The sequence below is a fragment of the Diospyros lotus genome, chromosome 5 (genome assembly GCF_014633365.1).
Source record: "Diospyros lotus cultivar Yz01 chromosome 5, ASM1463336v1, whole genome shotgun sequence".
Taxonomy (NCBI): Eukaryota; Viridiplantae; Streptophyta; class Magnoliopsida; order Ericales; family Ebenaceae; genus Diospyros; species Diospyros lotus.
In genome coordinates this window covers 41853761-41874093 of record NC_068342.1, presented here as the reverse complement: position 1 = coordinate 41874093, position 20333 = coordinate 41853761, and the positions used below count along the sequence as shown (strand labels likewise).

Sequence of the window (20333 nt, the reverse complement as noted above, 5' to 3'; positions counted from 1 at the left end):
GCGCGGCCCTCGTTCGGGGGGAAGAAGAGGTGCAACACCCCATTTATTACGTTTCCAAAAGCCTAATCGATGCAGAAACAAGGTACGCACCAATCGAAAAATTGGCTTACTGTCTAATAGTGGCATCAAGAAAACTGCGACCCTATTTTCAAGCTCATGAGATCGAAGTCCTGACCAAATACCCATTGAAACAAATCCTCCAAAAACCAGATACCTCAGGCCGCTTACTAAAATGGTCTATTGAGCTCGCTCAGTTCGACATAAAGTACAAACCAAGGACGGCGATAAAGGGTCAAGCGTTGGCAGACTTCATTGCCGAGTTTATTGGGCCAATTGATGAGGAGCCGGAAAACCTGAAAGAACCGTCCTGGGAACTATACGTCGATGGATCATCGAACTAACAAGGAGCGGGAGCCGGGGTTATGCTAATAAGCCCCGAAGGTCACAAAATCCTCTGCGCCCTGAGGTTCGGTTTTTTGGCCACCAATAATGAATCCGAGTATGAAGCCTTATTAGCAGGACTCCGCCTGGCAAAGGAAATACGAGCTGAATTCTTGGAGATCTTCAGCGACTCTCAGCTAGTTGTCAACCAGGTACGGGGAGAATACCAGGCCAGAGACACGAAGATGGCAGCATACTTACAGAAGGTACGCGAACTTTTAGCCACTTTCGAAAAATATGAAATGCATCAAATCCCCCGTTCCCAGAACTCTCATGCGGACGCTCTGGCTCGCCTAGCAACTGCCCGGGACGCAGAATTCTTGGGGGACATACCTGTCGATTTTTTGGCCACCCCGAGCACGGAACAACGAGATGAAACGCTACTGATCACGGCGCCACAAAACTCATGGATGACCCCCATCTTGGAGTATCTGCAAGACGGGAAACTACCAGAAGACAAACTGGAAGCACGTCGCCTGCGAGCTCAAGCCGCCCGATATTGCATCTACGATGATAGACTGTTCAAGAGGGGGTTCTCAGCCCCGCTCCTGAGGTGCATTGATGGCACCGATTGCCAGGCTGTGCTAGAAGAAATTCATGCAGGCCACTGCAGTAATCATGCAAGGGCACTCTCTCTGGCACAAAAGGCCCTTCGACAAGAGTTTTATTGGCCCACCGTGAAGCAAGATGCCATAGAGACAATCAAGAAATGCGAGAAGTGCCAAAGGTTCGCCAAGGTTCCGCGAGCTCCGCCGGCTTACCTGCAGCAGATGAGTAGCCCTTGGCCCTTTGCCATTTGGGGCATGGATCTAATCGGGCCGCTCCCCACGGCTCGCGGAGGATGTAAACATGCCATAGTGGCAGTTGACTACTTCACCAAATGGGCAGAGGCCAAAGAGCTCACACAGATCACCAGTGCGAAGACACAAGCGTTTACATGGGATAACATAATCTGCAGATTCGGAGTGCCACAGCAAATAGTAACGGACAACGGAACCCAATTCACCAGCGAGCAATTCATCCAATTCTGCGAGTTAATGGGGATTCAAAAGAGTTTCACCGCCGTTGATCACCCCCAGGCCAATGGGCAGGTCGAAGCAGTCAACAAAATAATCAAGCAGACCCTGAAGACAAAGCTTGAGGCTAGAAAGGGGGCCTGGGTGGATGAACTGCAAACAGTGCTATGGACCTATCGGACAACAGCCCGAAGCAGCATTGGAGAAACCCCATTCTCAATGGCGTATGGGTCGGAGGCTATGATCCCCGCTGAGAATAAAGTGGCCAGCCACCGAAGGGCCACCTTTAGCTTAGATCGCAATAACGAGCTACTGGCGGCTAATCTGGACCTGCTCGAGGAATCAAGAGATGTAGCTCGCGTAAGGATCGCCATTTATCAACAAATGGTGGCACGATACTATAACAGGAAAGTCCGAATCCGACGTTACAACGTCGGAGATCCGGTACTACGCCTGGTACTCCCAGGAGCACGGGCGGCAAGCGATGGCACCTTAGGTCCTAATTGGGAAGGTCCATTTATCATCAAAGAAAACTTGAATAACGGAGCATATCATCTGGCAAACATGGACGGTCTCCCTCTCCCACGAGCTTGGAACGCAGAACACCTTCGTCCTTATTTCAGATAAATATAATCGTTCTTGCCTATGCTCCGTCTTTTTCATTACGAATTACTTTCATGATTCTGGTTAGAATTTATGAACTTTCATTGCACTTTATTCTTATTGGTATTCGATTGAATGCCCCCGTAACGAGGGGTCGAGAAGCCATGGTTTGCGAGCTGAGGCCTAAATAACCTAGCCACGGCGCTACGGTCAACGGCTTAACCGAGCATTCACCTTGGTCCCTCCCTCAGGTCGTGGTTTGCGAGCTGAGAACCAATCATCTTGACTTTATGTCATGGGTTGGAACCTACTGAGCAACCACTTCCACAAGTAACCCCGAGCTTGGGTTCGCTAGCTGAGCTCCTTTTATCTTGGCTTAAAGCCATGGTCTGCAACCTACCTGGGTGTTCCCTCTTAGTTCAAATAAAATTTGTAGAAGCCACTAGGTGTTAGTTGAGGCCGTAACGCGACCTACCTGGACACATATCCTGGCCGTACAAGTCAACGAGATAACAAGCCATGGTGTGTTAGCTGGGGTCACTCTATGACCCGCCTGAACATATAACTTGGTGGTACAGGTTGCGCTTTCACTAGCTGGGGTCCTCCTATCTTGGCTTAAAGCCATGGTCTGCGACCTACCTGAGTGTTCGCTCCCAATTTATTGAAATCTTATTAAAGCCTCAACATGCCAGCCGAGGCCATGGCATAATCTCATATCCTAGCAAATTTTGCGTATTGGACCCTATCAGCTGAGGTCCGTCTTAACTTGGCTAAATAAGACCATTCGCGACCTACCAAGCACACGCCCTATAACGAGCTTCTCAGCCACTACATGTTAGACGAGATCACAAGGCTATCCGACTTTACATATATCTCGGCAAGGCTCTCGTTATTTCGTCAAAATATGCTGAACGGGGTTTCCTGGAAATTGCCTAAGTATGAGTGTTCGCGCTGATTATTACAACTATCATCAACGAGCTAGTTAAAGAGCGTTAGTCTATGAGCTGATAAAACTCCGGATCTACCTGGACCTATGTTCGAACAGTTCGTTATCAAGTTACATACTCAAAAGTTTCTTATCAGTGAATCTTTCAAAAATACGGGAGCTTTGTTGAAATGATTTTCAAGTTATACCATGAAGAAGTTACTTTCAAGTCACCTCATCGAAATTGGTTCAAGAATCGTTATGCCAAAACCTCGTCATAGTTAACTTGAGTTCGCGAAGAAATCTGAGGCAACGTGCACAAAATGCCAATTTTTATTATTAGATGAAGCTCACGTTACAAAAAAATATATATATATATATATACATGTGGGAATCCTAGCTAAGACGGACGTTTGGTTCTACAGGATCAACCTCGACAAGGCGAGCTTCAGTAGATAGGGTCGGCTGGAGATCGACCTCGACAGCCCCGGCTGGACAAACCTCGGCAACCTCCACAGGAGGCTCCTTGGCAGTCTCACCAGACTGAGCCGCGGCGACCCCGAATAGCTCGGCCTCGACCTGAGGAGCTTGCGTTGCGACCAAAAACGAGTCAAGGGGACTGGCATCGTCAGCGTCTTTCGCGGCCTCGGCAGCATACCGAGCCACCTCCTCGACAGCCTGCACCAAAGAAGGAGAAATTCATCTCAGGATGGTTCACCCAAAGGGTGTACAGAAATGCCGAGCAGGTGTCGGATCTGGTCTCCCTACGCGCAGCGTCCATCCGCTCTCCGACCTCCGCCCTTATGTCGTCAATGGTCATCTTGGCAAACTCCTCGCATCGGACAGCACGATCATCCGCCCGTGTCCGCTCCTCCTTTGCCGCCCTAAGCTCCGCCTTGGTTGATTTGAGTCGCTCCTCAGCCCTGCTCAACTCCGCCTTCGCTCTATTTAGCTCGCCGATGAGCCCGGAGTTGGCTTGCTCCCACATGTTCTTCGACCTGCGAAGCTCCTCGTCGAGATCTTTATTCTTCTGGACCTCCATCCTCAGACGCGTCAAGCAACCCTCCACCTCCTTTTGAGTGGCAATGAGCTCGACCTGGAGATCTTTCTTCTCGCCCGAGAGCTTCGTTATTTCGGCCTTTCGGGCGTCCTTCTCGTCCTCAAGCTTCACTATTTCGGCCTGACGGGACATGCTCACCGACTGAAGATGCTCCTCAAAATCTTTGTACTGAGCTCGGAGCTTCACGGCAGCAAGAGAAGTCTGCAAAAGAAGAAATGTTAGCTCATTAAAAAGTAAACTAAGAAACCAAGGTACGAAGAATTCCCACTTACCACCAGGCTGTGACGGGCCACAAAATCACAAAGGGGGATTCCCTTTAACTTCGGGTCGTCGAGGGGCTTCGAGTTCGGACCCAAGAAGTCGGGCACGGAATCTAGGAGGGGACCAACAAAGACCCCTCCTGGCAGGGCCTCCAGGGCCAGCTCCTTCTCACGGACCCTGACCCGTTTGGCCCTGATATCCTCCACCTGTTGCAGCTGGTCCGATCTCCGTTTCGAACTGGCGGCAGGAGCGTCTCGAACCTCCACTACGACCTCCTTCCCACGGGCTCCACTCGAATCATGGTCTCGGGAGGCAAGGGGCCGATGCCCCAGCTGCAGATGAGCTTGCTTTGGCTGTTGGGGCTGACGGGGCAGAGTTCTTTGCCGCTGCTCCTGCTGCCCCCCCCGGCAGCTGTTGGGTTTGCTGCTGCTGAGGGCGTGATTGCGGCTGCGGCTGCGGCTGCTCTGACCTGCCATCCCGCGAGCTATAGCTCGGGGTCATGGAGGACGTAGTGCTCGACCTCGCCCTAGGGCGCTTGGGTTGGAGGAGCTCGAGATCAACCATGTTATCGTCTCGGTCGGCTTCCCCTCTTGAACTGTTCGGTTCGGCGACCTGCAAGCCGGAAGGGAGAATCTCCGTACCCAAGTCCCTGAAATGATCTCCCTCGATAGTCTCGGTGCCAAGAGGAGGGGCGAGCTCGTATTCGCGAAGTAGCTCATCCGAAAGTTCAAGAATTTCCGAACTCGACTCCGCAGCCACGAGTTTGCCAAGGATATCAGTCTCTTCGGCCGATAAAATCGGTTTCTTCCCCCCAAAATCTGCATCAAAGCGTGAGCAAGTTAAAACAAGCACTCTTGAAACAAAGGAAAGATTTATGAGAGCTCATATTCTCTTACCAGGGATCAGTGCGAAGCTACAATTTCTAAGTAGAGAAAGGGAAGGGCAAGACACGAAGAACCAACTGGACTTGTAATCACCCACATTGGACTTCCCCTTTGCTTTACCCTGAGGAAGGGCGGCCTTGTACGGGGAAGGACGAGCCGCCAGGTAATACAGCCCGTCCTTGGCATTTTTGAAAGAAAATAAAAATCTTATCAGTTTTGGCGAAGGGAGAGGAAGCTTATTTATAAGGAATAAGACGGCCAAAGAAGTGAGTTGGGCATACGAATTCGGTGTTAGTTGAAAGGGGGCGAGCTTGACGTCGTTCAAAAGGGCAATAAGGTACGGGGCTACTGGGAACCTAAAACCGGACTCGAGGTGTTGGGGGCTAATAGCTACGAAATTGGCTGGTGGGTAGGCTGCATGGGAGCTCAAAGTAGGGATGTATATTCGGCAGGTCCTGGGGAGACGAAACTCCTGAGCACAAGTCATCACCTCGTGAGGCTTGGCCTTGGATGGGAATCTCTTGAAAACCGCAAGATCAGCACTCCCACCAGCGATCTGATCTTGAACCTTCAGCTCGGTTTCTGGAGAGGTCGGGACGCCGACCTCCCTGCACCCCGAGCTCGCACCCTCAAGATTTTGGCCCTCCATAATGAGACAATCTTCAGAGTTCGAAGTGTCGTTTTCTCCTACGAAATAATTGCAGTGCTTTTGACCTGAATTTCCACGGTGTTGGTCGGACATCTACAAAGGAAAAGAGAGAACAGTCAGGTCGCAAGTCGCGAACCAGACCTCAAGAATCTAGAAAAAACCCTAAAACATCCCCTAGGTCTTCCAGGCCGAGCGCTTCGCAAAGGGGTACCGCCTAGGGCGGAGGGGCTGCAGCCGCACGCTCGGTGTTCCATGAAAAGCTAATCCTAAGGTCATTGGGCCCAAAGGCCCAGCAAACGCCAAACTAAATCGTGCCGTTTCTCCAAAAATGAGAACGACATCGATCGACGAAGCCAGAAAAACCACCGACGGCTAACCAACGGTGGGCGGCCTCACAAGAAGAAAAAGAAAGTCACAACAAACTTACCTAAAAGCTGCGCCTGACGTCTGAATGGAGACTTGTACCAAGCACCGGACGAGAACAGCAGACGTCTGAAAGCACGGCAATAATGGAGGCCTCGAGAGAGGAAAGAGAAAGTAGGGAGGCAAAGGTTTGAGGGAGTTTCAAAATAGCGTGAAAGAAGAAGCGGGTGGACACTCCCCACTATTTATACTGACGGCCTGGTCCATCCCAACCGTCGGATCAAATGACGACTTATCACATGCTCCGCATCCAGCGGCCGCACAACAGCTTGTGGGTCCCACGGGCGTAATCATGCGCAGAAATGGGGAGGGGGCGCGCATTAAATGCGCTGCCGACAAAGCGTGCTGCGTGGAACGACGAGACTTAAAGTGATTGGGCAGAAGTCGGAGGGATGGAAGAACAGCTGGCACGCGTCAGTTCCCAGCGCGAAGATCGCGCCGCGAACTGGGGGGCTTATGTTATATGTATTTCCCGCATCACCCCGCATGGGCCAGACTCGGTCCGATAGACCGGCCCAATCACCCAAGGCCAAGAAGGCCCGGACGACCTCGTCAAGGAAAGTCCAGCCTCCACCAAAGATCCGGAACTCGTAAAGCGAGCATATGGCGAGCTCCCGGTAATCCCCCAACGAGCTCCAAGCAATCGACTAACGAGCTCCTGAAATATCCTCCAGATCGCTGGCTCATCCAGGTCGCTGGCCTAAAACCTCCAGCTCGCATTAGTGGCAAAGCTGCTGAGAAGTCAGAGATAGGGTCCGATTACTTTATCTGTAACAGCCCATGCCCCTCGTAATGAGGATCCCACTCCCAGTCTTGTGGAGGCGATAAGAACTGTTTGTCCCCCATTATACAATCACTGTATTTTTATATATTATCTAAATTTTAAAAGCCCCTCAGTATAAATGAGAGTCAAAGAGACCATGAGGGGCAAGGACAGGAGGAATAATCTGATACCGCCACTCTGAGAGAATAATCAGACTGCAGTCGTAGACTAGGCATCGTTCTGACCGAACCACGTAAAGATTCTGGTGTACACGCTTGAAATTTTGGGGGGGTTTTTTCCTTTCTTCTGGGTATTTTTGGATTGACTCACTGCAGCCCAAAACAAATCACGGTCGGCCGAAATTGAACGTCGACACCATCATCATCTCTTGTTTTAGCACTTATTGTTGCATTTACGTCATAAAAAATAAATTATTTTTTGAAGTACCAAACAAATTTATTATTAGTCATAATAATAATTTTGTATCTTTTTTTATTTCGAAGGGGTATAAAAATTATTTGTCATTGAATATCTTAAATTTATCAAATAAGGAGAAAAATATTTTATTTCATATTCTACTCATTCTTCTAGAAAGACAACCCTCTAGAAAGCAAAGTATTACCCAAGTGGGGGGTTGTTGGGCAGCCCACATCGCGGTCAGCTTGCCTCTTTGTACCCCAAACATTGGGACCATAGGCTCGTGCAGTAGATCGATCACCTGCCATGAGTGTTGCGTTGGGATGTTTGATGCTCTTGCGTAGTGCAGTTTGTGTGCAATCTGCTTGGCATGGGAGTCAGATCCAACAGAGGTGGCTATCAAGATGATGGTACATACTACTACAAGTACAACCACTGGGAGGAAGTGGTAATGATAGGAAGGGAAGGGTGGTAGGTTGCAACTTGCTGATATCCTAGTACCAGTCCACCACAAGAGTGCGAAGACACATGTATTTGTGTCAATAGGGATTGGTGCAGGTGTCGGCATACATGCATGCTTCTAAACATATTGCTGTTGTCAGTCTTCAGGAGAGTGAGAAAGAGTCTTCTGAAGAAACCCAAGTGAAAATTATTACACGTTAGATATTGTACTTGAATTTTTTATTATTTTTATTATATTTTTTAACCTGATTTTTAAGTTAATATAATCCTTTTATTTTGACATTTTATTCGAATGATAATTTAAATTTTTTATTATTTCAATTACACTTTTAAATTTATATTTTTGAATTAATTTAATTCTTATACTTTCATGTATTAAAAAAAAAATAAAGTGATATTATAAAATACACATCATCACGCTCTATTCATGTCAAAGTATATGAATCAAATTGATTCAAAAATATAAATTTAGAGGTGTAATTAAAATAATGAAAAGTTTGGATTGCCACAAAAAAAAAAAATTCAAAGTATAAGGATTAAATTGATTCAAAAATATAAATTTAAGGGTATAAACAAAATAATAAAAAATTCAAATGATCATATAAGAAAAATATAAAAATAGAAGACAAAAATATAGATTTAGCCTAATTATTTCGTGGGCGCAGTTAAAAGTACAACCTTATATGAATTAAAAGTTTGCCGCCTCATGGTTTCATGGAAGTAAAATAACTGCTCTATTATCAGCTGATAATGAGAAGATTTTAGTCATTGACATTTATAACTTGTAGGCTTGTAGCTACTAAGTTTACAGAGCTTGGCTAAATATGATTTATATAATGAACTGTTTTGAGTGAATGTCAAATTCCTCAGTACAGGAGAGTTGAGGTACCTACAAAAAATACATAAACCAAACCTTTATGTTAACAAGATATGGTCATGTGAAGAACAGTGATAATAGAAGGATTGAGAGTGAGTCTCTTCAGAAGACATTCTTCAACATCAACATGGTTTCCTGCTGATATTAGTCCTTTAAACTTATATGTAATAACCTTAAATAAACATACCTGTGATGCCCATGTAGGTGTGTAAGGACCATATAGATGTTTCTGGGCCTCAACAATTTTACTGCGTAAGGATTGAAGTAAACGGCCATATGTTAATCCATGCTCATTCTGCACAGCCTCAATGAAGCTATAGGTCATGGCACCAGTTGAAATGCCACCTGAGAAAGCCTGTGGAAGTGGCAGAATAATGTGTAACTTTGAAATGGCAGTTCCAAGGAAACATGAAGGAAAGGATATTTGCATCCCTTCTGTAGATGGTTTATTCATTGGTATTAGCCATAGAAGCATCTGAAACTTGTACAGTGTACGCGGAGAAAGAGATATGCGAGTACTAACCGTTGTATCTAGGGAGTTTTCATCATCATTACAAGCGCTAAAACAAAATGCTACCCCTCCACTTGTGCCTTTATAAGCATATGAAACACGGTGATCCTGCCATGCGTAGTATCCTGTCCTGTTTGGTACAGCAAAGAGAATACATATATATGTTTTCCATAGTTTAAGGTGTTAAAAAATGGCGTGATATCATAAACAAATCACTTAACTGGTTCATCCTGCACAGGAATGGTAGATCTAGAGAGGTTCCACTGTTGCAAGTATCAATGATGGCGTGGAGTCTGACTCCATGAGGTAGTGGCCGTACAATGGTGGCATTGATCTCATCATCCAGTATCATTCCTTGAGTCTGAAAATCAACGGGGCATAGTGCTTCATCAAATCCATCAATCTCATCCCTATTAATATCAGTCACTTTTGTGCCATGGCCTGAGTAGAAAAGAACCAACGAATCCCCTGATTGGCAACTCTGGATGAGCCAATGCAAGGCTGTCTGAATATTACGCTTAGTTGGCATACGGTATGGGTCTCTCTCTTCTTCTGCAGATTTGTAACTTTTTTAGTCAAATAAGAAATGGAGATATAGAAATACATCTAGTACTTTGTGTTTGAAATGAGATTAATGTTCCTTCTGTCGTGGCTGATTCAACACGATAATTTCACTATATTCACAACGTTATATTAAGTTTCAAATGATAAACAATTCTACTTAATATGATAATTCTATTTCTGAAATGCTCAACTATGTCGCTTGATTGAAGTTTGCTATTGCCCTTTTAAGTATTCACTATAAGCTCAATTAATGCAACTTTTGAGCTACTCTAGCAGTTATCTATACTTATTACACACATTTATATGTTGCTAATACCTTTATGTGCCTGTGTGGTAGTGAAAGAGAGGAGAATACCTGTGAGGACAAAGATAGATTCATTTGGGAACCTGAACCTATTAACCAAGAAGTAACTCATCATCCTTACATCATTAACACTACCCTTGATGCTGTTCTGCTGGCCATGGTAGCTTATTCCAATCAAGACTGCCCGTTTTCTTCCATGCACTGAAAGTGGTGAAAGATGATATGATGGAAATGGTGGTTGGCGGTGATGGCTGTTACCAGATCCCGTGGGATAGTAACTGTTGCCATAGCCATTGTATTGGCTTACTACTGGGGCAAGGTAGTCATTGTTGTTTTGGAAAACAATAGTAGAATAGCATAAAGGACATTTTATGATTGACACACCGTATGGCACCAGTAGTTTCGCCCTACAATTAGTGCATATCACTCTTGCCATTCTTTTTGATCTCCTATTAATGGTTTGGAGTTGCTAAGGGTGTGGTCAGCTTTATAGGCCATTAAAGGACCTTTTATTCCTTTTCATACTTGGTGGGGAACTAGATTCACTCCATTTAATTGTCTGGATTAGGTTCTTTCCAGTGTTTGTGCTATTTCAGCCAATCATGACTCAGATGAACTCTAAGTAGGGGTGTTCGGTAATGGCTTTTGAGGTTACTGTATTTATAGATATGAGCTAGGCATAGTTGTTAGAATCACATGAGTCACCATTCCAATTGCATCCATTCGATGCAAATCTGAGCTACATTGGTACGAATCTACAGGTGAGATAAAAATTGGAAAGATTCGGAAGTGAATGGATGAATTATGAAAGTGAACTGTGAATTGGTCCATTCTTATCCAACCCAAATTTAGAAATAAAGTTAGAAAAATTTGAACACCACCCATCCATCTTCTAGTGATGTTTATACTTTAAGGAGGTTAAAGGAACTTAATGATTAATAGAAAAAGAACAATAAAGAGGAAAAGAAAATTAAAAGGATCGAGAATAAGAACAAGAGGATATGCTTGTACTAAATGTTAATGGTGAGGGAGTAAATAATATTGATGAGGTCTTTGACGTTAAGGATGTTTAGTTTGAGCTTAATTTGAAGACATTGATCTTATAATTGATTATTGATATGCTTTTAGTTATTTATTTTGTACTTGAGGACAAACTTTTAAGATGCTAGATATATGGAATATTTATTAGCTTTTGTTGAATAATATGAAATTTATACTTGGATTTTATATATTATTGGTTTTAAAAAATGTATGTTGAATATTACAATTCGATTCAATTCTCAATTAGCAAAATTAATAAATCAATTCCATCAATACAATATCAAGCAACTTTGCAAAAGGTTATTGACAATATTCCTTTGTCTCATCACTATGTCAAGTGGTGGGTTATAGTTGAGATATAAAAGCCTTGTTCCTGTTCTTGGGAATCAAAAGTTTGGATATAGTCGTCATCATATTTCCATCTTATCCTAATTAAATTAGGGTCGGTGTCATGACATTTATCATATCAATTGACTTTCGAAACTCACATTGACAATACAAATTCATGCAAAAGAACAATAATGCAAAATTTTACATTTTGGGTGCCTCCCCCTACACAACCCTATCAGAAGTTTGGACCAAAAATCCAAATTTATAATGGCTTAATGAAAGAAAAAATTCCATCATGGAACTGTCATTTGCTTCCAAAAGATTAAATTGACATGATGGAAACAGAGATATTTTAAGAAAGAAGATGGAGACTACCACTTGATATATTCTTAAATGATGGTTGCTTGCTAGAGTTGGTTCTTCCCACAATTTAAAGATGAAAGTTGGAGTCAGAACTTCCTCCTCTCATGAGATAAGCCTATTCAAAATTTACATAATAGTCGACAAAAAGACAAATCAATGTTTATATAACTTGCAAAGTAGACAGTATTTTATCTCAACTTCTGTGACCAGGATAAAAGCATTCAATATATTACAGGATTTTTATGAAGAGCTTTAGGTTACCATATTAGGTAGGAGTAATTTTAGAAGAGCCTTAGGTTGTTTTAAAAGTTTTATGAAGCCTATAGATATGGCTTATTCATACAATTGAGTGTGAATAGTAGTTGAATATTATGATAGTTTTGAGCTTTGTCTCTGATGTATTAATATTTTTTCTATATTTTCTATATCATCCTTACTTAATTTTATACTTAATTCTCATGATTTTATATATTTTTATATTAATTTTAGGTAATTTATCACGTTGACAGGATTTGAAGGAAAAGTGAGAAAGAAGAGCAAAAATTATAAATTTTCTCTGCTCAAGGATCTGATTAAAAATAAAAATTGAATCAATTAGAATTTATAAAAATTCTGAAAAAAATATATGAGAGAGCTTTATATGCTTACTTTTCTACGCTTCAAACAGTGCATAAATATGAATTTTCTATAAAAGGTTATGGTTATTGGAGTGACAGAAAGTCAAAACTGTTAAAAAATCAGTATTACCTATGAATTTTTTATTTCATTTTCTCCGAGTTGGGTTGAGTTGTAAATGGATTAAGGGATGTTTTAAGGGTTAGTTGAGCTGCCTATTTCATGAAGAATTAGTCCCAAATTGACCAAAGAAGTCTAACCCAAAAGTCTAATTAAATTAAGTTCATATATTACAAAAATTCTTAAATTGTAATTCTTGATATTTTGAGGAATTATTTTGTATTTTTCCTTGAGTGTGGGACTTAAAATTTTGAGTGGGCATTGGTGTCATGAAAAATAGAAATGAAAACATGGAGAAGGAAATTAGGGATTAAAACATGGAAGAGGAAGTTATGGAGGTAGGGTATGGTTTGACCCATATTTTAAGGAGAAAATTAAGAAAAAGAATAAAGTGATGAGTATGAAAAGAGAGTGATGGCTGGAAAATTGGAGAGTTGAAGGTGAGAGAGCTTAAAGGATTGGAGAATTTGAGCAATCTTGGTGGAGGATTTGTTGTATTTTCTTCGACAATTAGTGATAACATTTTTTGAGAAGAAAATTTTGCACATCAAAAGAGTTTTATTCTCTTTTTCCATTTCTTTTAAATTCTATATTTATGCTCTTTTATTTTGTTATGAATTTTATCATTTGTAACATGAACAAAACTCTATAACTAAGGTATTTTGATAGGAAAATGCTATTGGTACATCTTGGACTACATAAAGGTGTATCAATGACAAAAAAGTCCCTCATGAGACGCATAGAGGCCAAGATGATAATTGCGCATGTGAAGCGAGAGATATTTTAGTCATAATATCCCTTATGTAGCGCAAGATGTACAAAAGTGATGTATATCTAGCATGATTCATTTTGATATAACTTAAATATGATAATTTGATTTTCATGGATTGATTTTCTTTATTCATGCAAGTGTTTATTATTTTGCTTAATGCTATCAAATACTTAGCCAATATTTGATTGATATGTTGATATAGATTTATATCGGAAGGAGAAATCCATAACTTAATCTAGATAATAAATATCACAAGAATATAATTGGAACAAAAATAAAATTTGACTTGTGTAATTAATTATCTTTGGATGAATAATTAAATTTGGATTATCAATCATTTAAATTAAATTAGATTATTTAGGTGAAATTGAAATACCCTAGTGCTCTCCAAAACTTGAACTTCTTCATATTTAATTTCTGTGTTATTATTTTATTTTATTTTCTTAAATTAATTAATTCATCATTTAATCAATTGTTTAAATAACTATAATTTTAGTTACTATAATTTTAGTAATTATCAATCGATCTTTGTGGGAACGATACTTTTACTCACTACTTTATTACTTGTGCGACCCGTACACTTGTGAAAAATCGCTATTAGTCTCTATTTCCTCCCTTTACTGCTTCTCTGTTCTTCTCCATATCTTTCTCTGATGAAATAGGGATCAAGCCCAACAAGGTAAGTAGAAGATTCTCCATCACCTCGTGTAGCACATATGGACAACTTGTGTCACAACTCGAAAATAAAGGCCATGACCAGCACTACCAACTAATATGACTGGGGGCACTAACAAAGAATAGTAAGCCTCATATCATACAAGCTGATATCAATATGTGTACAAAATTAACAATGACTCATCATTTATTCTGAGCAAATACATTTGAATATCATAATCTAAATATCTCATTGTATCAAATGCTATCATGGCAGAATATCAAATCTGAATCAACGTATCTGTATATGGACTAGTTAATAAAAGAATCAATAACTTGCATATCATTGAATAGTCAACTTCTCCTAAAGTTAGTGTAGTCAGTACTATGTATTTAGGAACGTGTTTAGGACTTCGAATAATCTCATAAGAAACCATAACATGATCAAAGCAACAAAGTTGATGCTTGAAACTTTAGGGTCTTTTTTGGAATTTTTAGCAAATTTGGGTTTTTTTTTTTTTTTTTTGTAATTTCTAGAAGTTTAGGGGATATTTTTTTTTTTTTGCTTTTCTAAATGTTGGGGTTTTTTTTTATAATTTCTAAAATATCAGGAGTTGAAAAGCAAATACTTCAAACTTGGGGGTTAAAAACCCTTTTTCTTTTCAAATGAAGTCAAGTCTTACACAAATGGATAATTTAAACCATAAATTGGTTAATTTTTTGGGGCGAGGTTTGATAAAAAAACACAAACACCCCTAAGTTATTAGAAATGATAATGACCTCCCTTTGCCTTGCATCACTTTTCCCTTACCATGAAAAACCTATTATTAAATTTTGGCAAATGCCTAGAATGCATTCTCTATTTCTATCCTCTTGTCCTACCTCATTTTTAGTTACAAAAAAATTACTGGTGGTGATTAGCTGCCATCGCAGACCACCCTGTCAACGATGGAAGAACCTGATTTGTCCTTAATGGAGAGGAGGAGTCCCCTCATCAACGATGAGTATGTGTGTGTGTGTATAGAGAGAGAATTACCCTATTCCAGCCGTCAAGTTCCTCCATCTTTCTCCCTTCTCTAGTCTCTTGGGTAAATCACATCAAATGTCACAAAACTTTGGCGTCTTTTTTAATTTGGTCACTAAACTTTAATTCTTTACAAAGTGATAACAAAACTTTAAAATATTTTGTAATATGATCATTAAAGTGATTTTTGGATAATTTCTCGCCAAAATTGCTTACGTGGCAATGGGCACATCATCGCCACGTCAGCGTCACATTATCGCCACGTCAGCAATTTCAGCTAGTAACCATAAAAAAATCACTTTAGTGACCATATTGCAAAACTGTAATATCCTAGCATTTTGAGAATAATAATAATAATTAATTTTGTATTTAAAATATTTTTAACATCAATTAGATATTATAATTGAAAAAAAATTAATGAGTTTAGAGTTAGTGGGCTAAGTTGAAAAATAAAGACTAAGTAAATGTGCTTAGAGTTAGTGGGTTAAATTGGAAAAATAAAGACTAAGTAAATGGGCTTAAAGTTAGTGGGCTAAGTTGAAAAAAATAAAAGGCTAAATAAATAGGCTAATTAGTAGGGTAAGAAAATATGTTTAAAATTAATGAATTAAATAAAAGAATAATCTATTTAGAAGAAGATTTAGTGAAAAATAATTAAGGTGACAAAATAATTAAAGATAGTAGGTGAAATAATTGAGAAATGTTGGAGACAAAGTAGGGTGTGGACAAATAATTAAAGATTATGAGTGAGATTTAGTGAAAAATAATTAAGAAAGATGACAAAATAATTAAAGATGATGGGTGAAATAATTGAGAAATGTGGGAGACAAATTAAGGTGTGGACAAATAATCAAAGATAATGAGTGAAATAATTAAGAAATGTTGGAGACAAAGTAGGGTGTGGACAAATAATTAAAGATTAGTGAGATTTAGTGAAAAATAATTAAGAAAGATGACAAAATAATTAAAGATGATGAGTGAAATAATTGAGAAATGTGGGAGATAAAGTAAGGTGTAGATAAATAATTAAGGATTTTTAGTGAGATTTAGTGAAAAATAATTAAGAAATGTGACAAAATAATTAAAGATAGTGGGTCATTACAATTATGTTAAACTTAATTCAACCTCCTATAAATAAAGAAAACTTGAAACGTTTGAGGACTTAAATTAGAAGGAGAAAGGTTGAAAGAAAGATTTGAGCGTGAGAAAGAGATTTGAAAAGAGGGGGAAAAAAAAATAGAGAGAGAGAGAGAGAAAAAAAAATACCAAAAAATTTCTAGAAAAATGCTATAGGTTGGGTTTAGTAGTTTGTGTGAAAATTTGTAGTAGAAGGCGTTATTGGATGCGCAAATCGAGACTTTGTCGCAATATAAAAGAATATCAAATCGATCTGCGGGAAGGTAAGTTATCTTCAAATTTTGTTTAAAAAAAATTCAGAAACATTAGAATGATATTCTAGAATTTTTTATGGTGAAATTGAAAGAGAAATGCATGATTAGTATTTATTATGGATTTTTGAGACAATAGATGCTTGAAAATCAAAGAAAAAATGAGAAATAAATAGAACATGGATTTTAAAATTATGAAAAAATTTCTGGGGTTTAGAAATATTTTTTTAGGAATTATTGTGGAGAAAAATTGAGAAAAGTTTGTGAGAAAGTATTTATTTCATAATCTTGAGGAAATAATAGGAGGAAATTGGAGAAATTAGAAAAATTAGAGAAAAATTATAAATCTGATTTTCTTAAGTATTTATGATGCCTAGGATACGTCAAGGTTCATAATTGAGTATGATTGGAAGTCCGACGCGAATTTTGAGGCAAAATTATGTTAGGGGCAAAATTGTCTTCTTACAAGGTAAGTGATACTCCCCAACTAAATTTAGTTTTATGAAAATATTTGATTTGTAAGTGGTTCGATCCAAAACCTGATTTTACGTAAATGATTTTATCATGTTGTCATGCCTTGATGTGAGTATGTCATGTAGATTACATTTACATGTTTAATTTATGAAATATGCATATGAGCATGATGAGATTCATAGTTATACGTTGCATGGGTTTGAAATTAGGTACTAGCTCCATTACTTTGCCAAGGGTGCACCGATACACCTCGGTCTGGCAGAGAGACTAAAAAAATGACGGGTAATCTTAAGGTGCAGTTGACCCAAACATGAGAGTTATGATATTATGTGCATTGCATACATACATGAGCATTAAATGTTTTGTATCCTTACTTAGATGATTCATCATCTAACCTGAGCTTTGTCCTTGAAATATTCAAACGTTCTAGATGAAGATAGTAGCAGGAACGAGGATGAATGAGGCATGTAATGGCACTTAGCAAAGTACATGATGAGTTGTATGATTAGTTGAACGTATGTTATGTTGCTCATGTATTTAAGTTCTGCTACTTCAAATTCTAAATGTTAGAGAAATGATGATGTAAAACCCTATTTAGGGTTAATGTTAGTTGAGAACTTATGATTAAGTCATGCTGAGAAATTTATGTTCTCGTGATGTAAGAGCTTATTTTTGATTAATGTTATGATATTAGGTTCGATTCTAACTTCCGCATTTAATGTTTATAATAATTCTCCTTGGAGATAAATGAATGGAAATTTTGGGATGTATAAGAGCAATGATATGGTTTAGTCTTAGTTTTAGTAGTATGAAAAAAAAAAATTTATCCCAGAATTGTCCTGAGTTATAATGCACTCGAGAAACGGGGCGTTACAAAAATATTTTAAAGTTTTGTTATCACTTTGCAAAGAATTAAAGTTTAGTGACCAAATTAAAAAGAACGCCAAAGTTTTGTGACATTTGGTGTGATTTACCCCTCTTTCTTTTTCCCCTCCATTCCTTTTACTTCAAGTGCAATAGGGTTATTGCAAAACCCCACCACGATGGAGTTTTGCAACCTGCTAGTTTGACCATCATCAAACCATCGACATGTAAAAAAGAGAAGAGGTGGGGGGAGTGTTTAAATATAGGAGCAAAATGATCAATTTGTAGAACAAGTTGAAGACATGGGATGTTTCTATCAAATTTTTTATAAGTTGTTGGTATTCGTGTCATTTTTGCAAACTTGTGTTTGGTTTTATTTTTTCCTTTTTTTTGATTGGCCTTTGTGAGAAAATAATTAAGAGAGAAAAACCTAAAAGAAGCTTAGAAGAGAGAGAAATTTATATTATCTTACAAACTAATAGATTGTGCATTTATATATACAAATACTAAATGAGCCATGGGCCATGGGTCATGACATAAGCCACAACATAATGCTAACCTATGACATAATGCTAATCCTAGGTGTAATATGCACACATAACAATTATCTCTATATACAACTCAACACTCCCCTTCAACCTGAAGCATAGATATTATGTGCACCAAGCTTGTTACAAATATATTCTACCCGAGAATCCTTTAGAGACTTGGTAAAGACATCTGCAAGTTGATCATTAGAGTTAACAAAATCTGTAACAATAATACCTTTAACCAACCTCTCTTTAATAAAGTGACAGTTGATTTCAATGTGTTTGATCCGTTCATGGAACACTGGATTGGAAGCAATATGCAAGGCAACATCATTACCACAAACAAGTTTCATAAGGGACACTTCATAAAACTTTAGTTCCTACAGGAGTTTATTAAGCTAGACGAGCTCACAAGTTACATTAGCCATAGCCTGAGACTCTACCTCTACACTGGATCTAACTACTACATTTTGTTTCTTACTTTTCCAACAAACTAGATTTTCTCTTACAAGAACATAATACCTAGAGGTTAACCTACGATCAGTGCCCAATCCGCATATAGATAACAACAAATATCTGTGTGTCCCTTATCCTCATAGAGTAACCCTTTACCTAGTACTCTTTTGATGTATCTCAAAATCCTGATAACAACATCCTATTGAGAATCACATGGAAAACTGAGAAATTGACTAACTACACTCACAACAAAAGCAATGTTAGGATGAGTGACTGCGAGATAATTCAACTTGCCTACTAGTCTTCAATATCTTCTAGGATTTGAAAAGAGCTCCCCCTGTCCGAGCAAGATTTTGACATTCGGGTCCATTGGAATGTCAACCAGTTTGTAGTTCACCGTACCAGTTTCTTCTAAGATGTCAAGTGCATATTTCCTCTGAGAAATTGAGATACCATGTCTTGATTGAGAAACTTCAATACCCAAGAAATACAAGAGTTTGCCCAGGTCTTTGGTCTGAAAGTACTAATGTAGATGTTTCTTCAGCTTTTGTATGCCAACCTAATCACTCCCTGTGATAACAATGCCATCCACATAAACAACAAAGTAGATGTATAAATAAGAGGAGTGTCGATAGAAAACTAAATGATCAGTTTCACTTCAGATGAGACCAAAGATTTGAACCACAGTATTGAATGATCAGTTTCACTTTGAGTTTGCAGACTACATTGGACTCCCCTTGAGCAACAAAACTAGGTGGTTACTCCATATAAACCTCATTCTGTAAATCACCATAGAGAAATGCATTTTTAATATCCAACTGATGGAGAAGCTAATGACGCATAGCAACCATAGAGAGAAATAAGCGAATAAAGGTCATTTTAGCAATATGAGAGAAGGTATCACTGTAATCCAACCCATAGATCTGTGTAAAGCCTTTGGCAACCAAGCAGGCCTTAAGATGATCCATCTATCCATCGAGGCCCACTTTTGGGGTGAACACCCACTGGTAACCAACATGAGTCTTTCCTGGTGGTAAATGCATCAAATCCCAAGTACTATTTGAATGTCAGGCTTCAATCTCATCGAACATAGCCTGGCACTAACCAAGATGCAACAGGGCTTCACCTATGATTTTAGGAACAAAAATAGAGGAAAAACTCGAAACAAAGGCACTATAAGCAGGTGACAAACGATCATATCACAAAAAATTATAAAGAGGCTGTGGATTATGAGTTGACCTTATACCTTTGCGCAGAGCAACATGAAGACTACCTAGCTCAAGATCTGTGGCAAGAAGAACCCCTGATAGAGAGAGTGAGTCAGGAAAGTCCTGTTTTGGAGGAATTATGGCATCGACAATGGGCTGAGGATGACGATGATATGTAAAAAGTGGAGGATCCGTGGAATGTGAACCTGAAGATAGTAAGGGGGTCCATAGAGAAGAAAAATGAATAGGCAATACTTGGTCAAGACTCTGTGAATCAGGTTGAGCAACTGAGAAAAAAAATCGTTGTTCAAAGAAGGTGACATCAACAGACATA

At 39.4% G+C, this 20333-nt stretch overlaps 2 protein-coding genes across 3 annotated transcripts; both read right to left on the bottom strand.

Annotated features, from left to right (window-relative positions):
• Window positions 1-3544: 3544 nt before the first annotated feature.
• On the bottom strand, window positions 3545-4449 carry LOC127801094 (uncharacterized). The gene is made up of 2 exons (XM_052335947.1): window positions 4318-4449; window positions 3545-4246 (listed from the first exon to the last, which is right to left on the bottom strand). The coding sequence occupies exon 2, from the start codon at window positions 4175-4177 to the stop codon at window positions 3614-3616; it is 564 nt and encodes a 187-aa protein (XP_052191907.1). The 5' UTR covers window positions 4178-4246; window positions 4318-4449; the 3' UTR covers window positions 3545-3613.
• Window positions 4450-8349: 3900 nt separating this feature from the next.
• LOC127802311 (metacaspase-1-like) lies at window positions 8350-10639 on the bottom strand. 2 transcript variants are annotated; one of them, XR_008023265.1, is made up of 5 exons: window positions 10212-10639; window positions 9514-9844; window positions 9305-9422; window positions 8969-9216; window positions 8350-8793 (listed from the first exon to the last, which is right to left on the bottom strand). XR_008023265.1 is itself a non-coding variant. In XM_052338042.1 (5 exons), the coding sequence occupies exons 1-5, from the start codon at window positions 10594-10596 to the stop codon at window positions 8734-8736; spliced, it is 1062 nt and encodes a 353-aa protein (XP_052194002.1). In that variant the 5' UTR covers window positions 10597-10636; the 3' UTR covers window positions 8366-8733. The 2 variants fall into 2 exon arrangements, 1 of the variants encoding a protein (XP_052194002.1); XM_052338042.1 differs by having other exon boundaries at window positions 8366-8793; window positions 8969-9136; window positions 10212-10636.
• Window positions 10640-20333: the final 9694 nt, after the last annotated feature.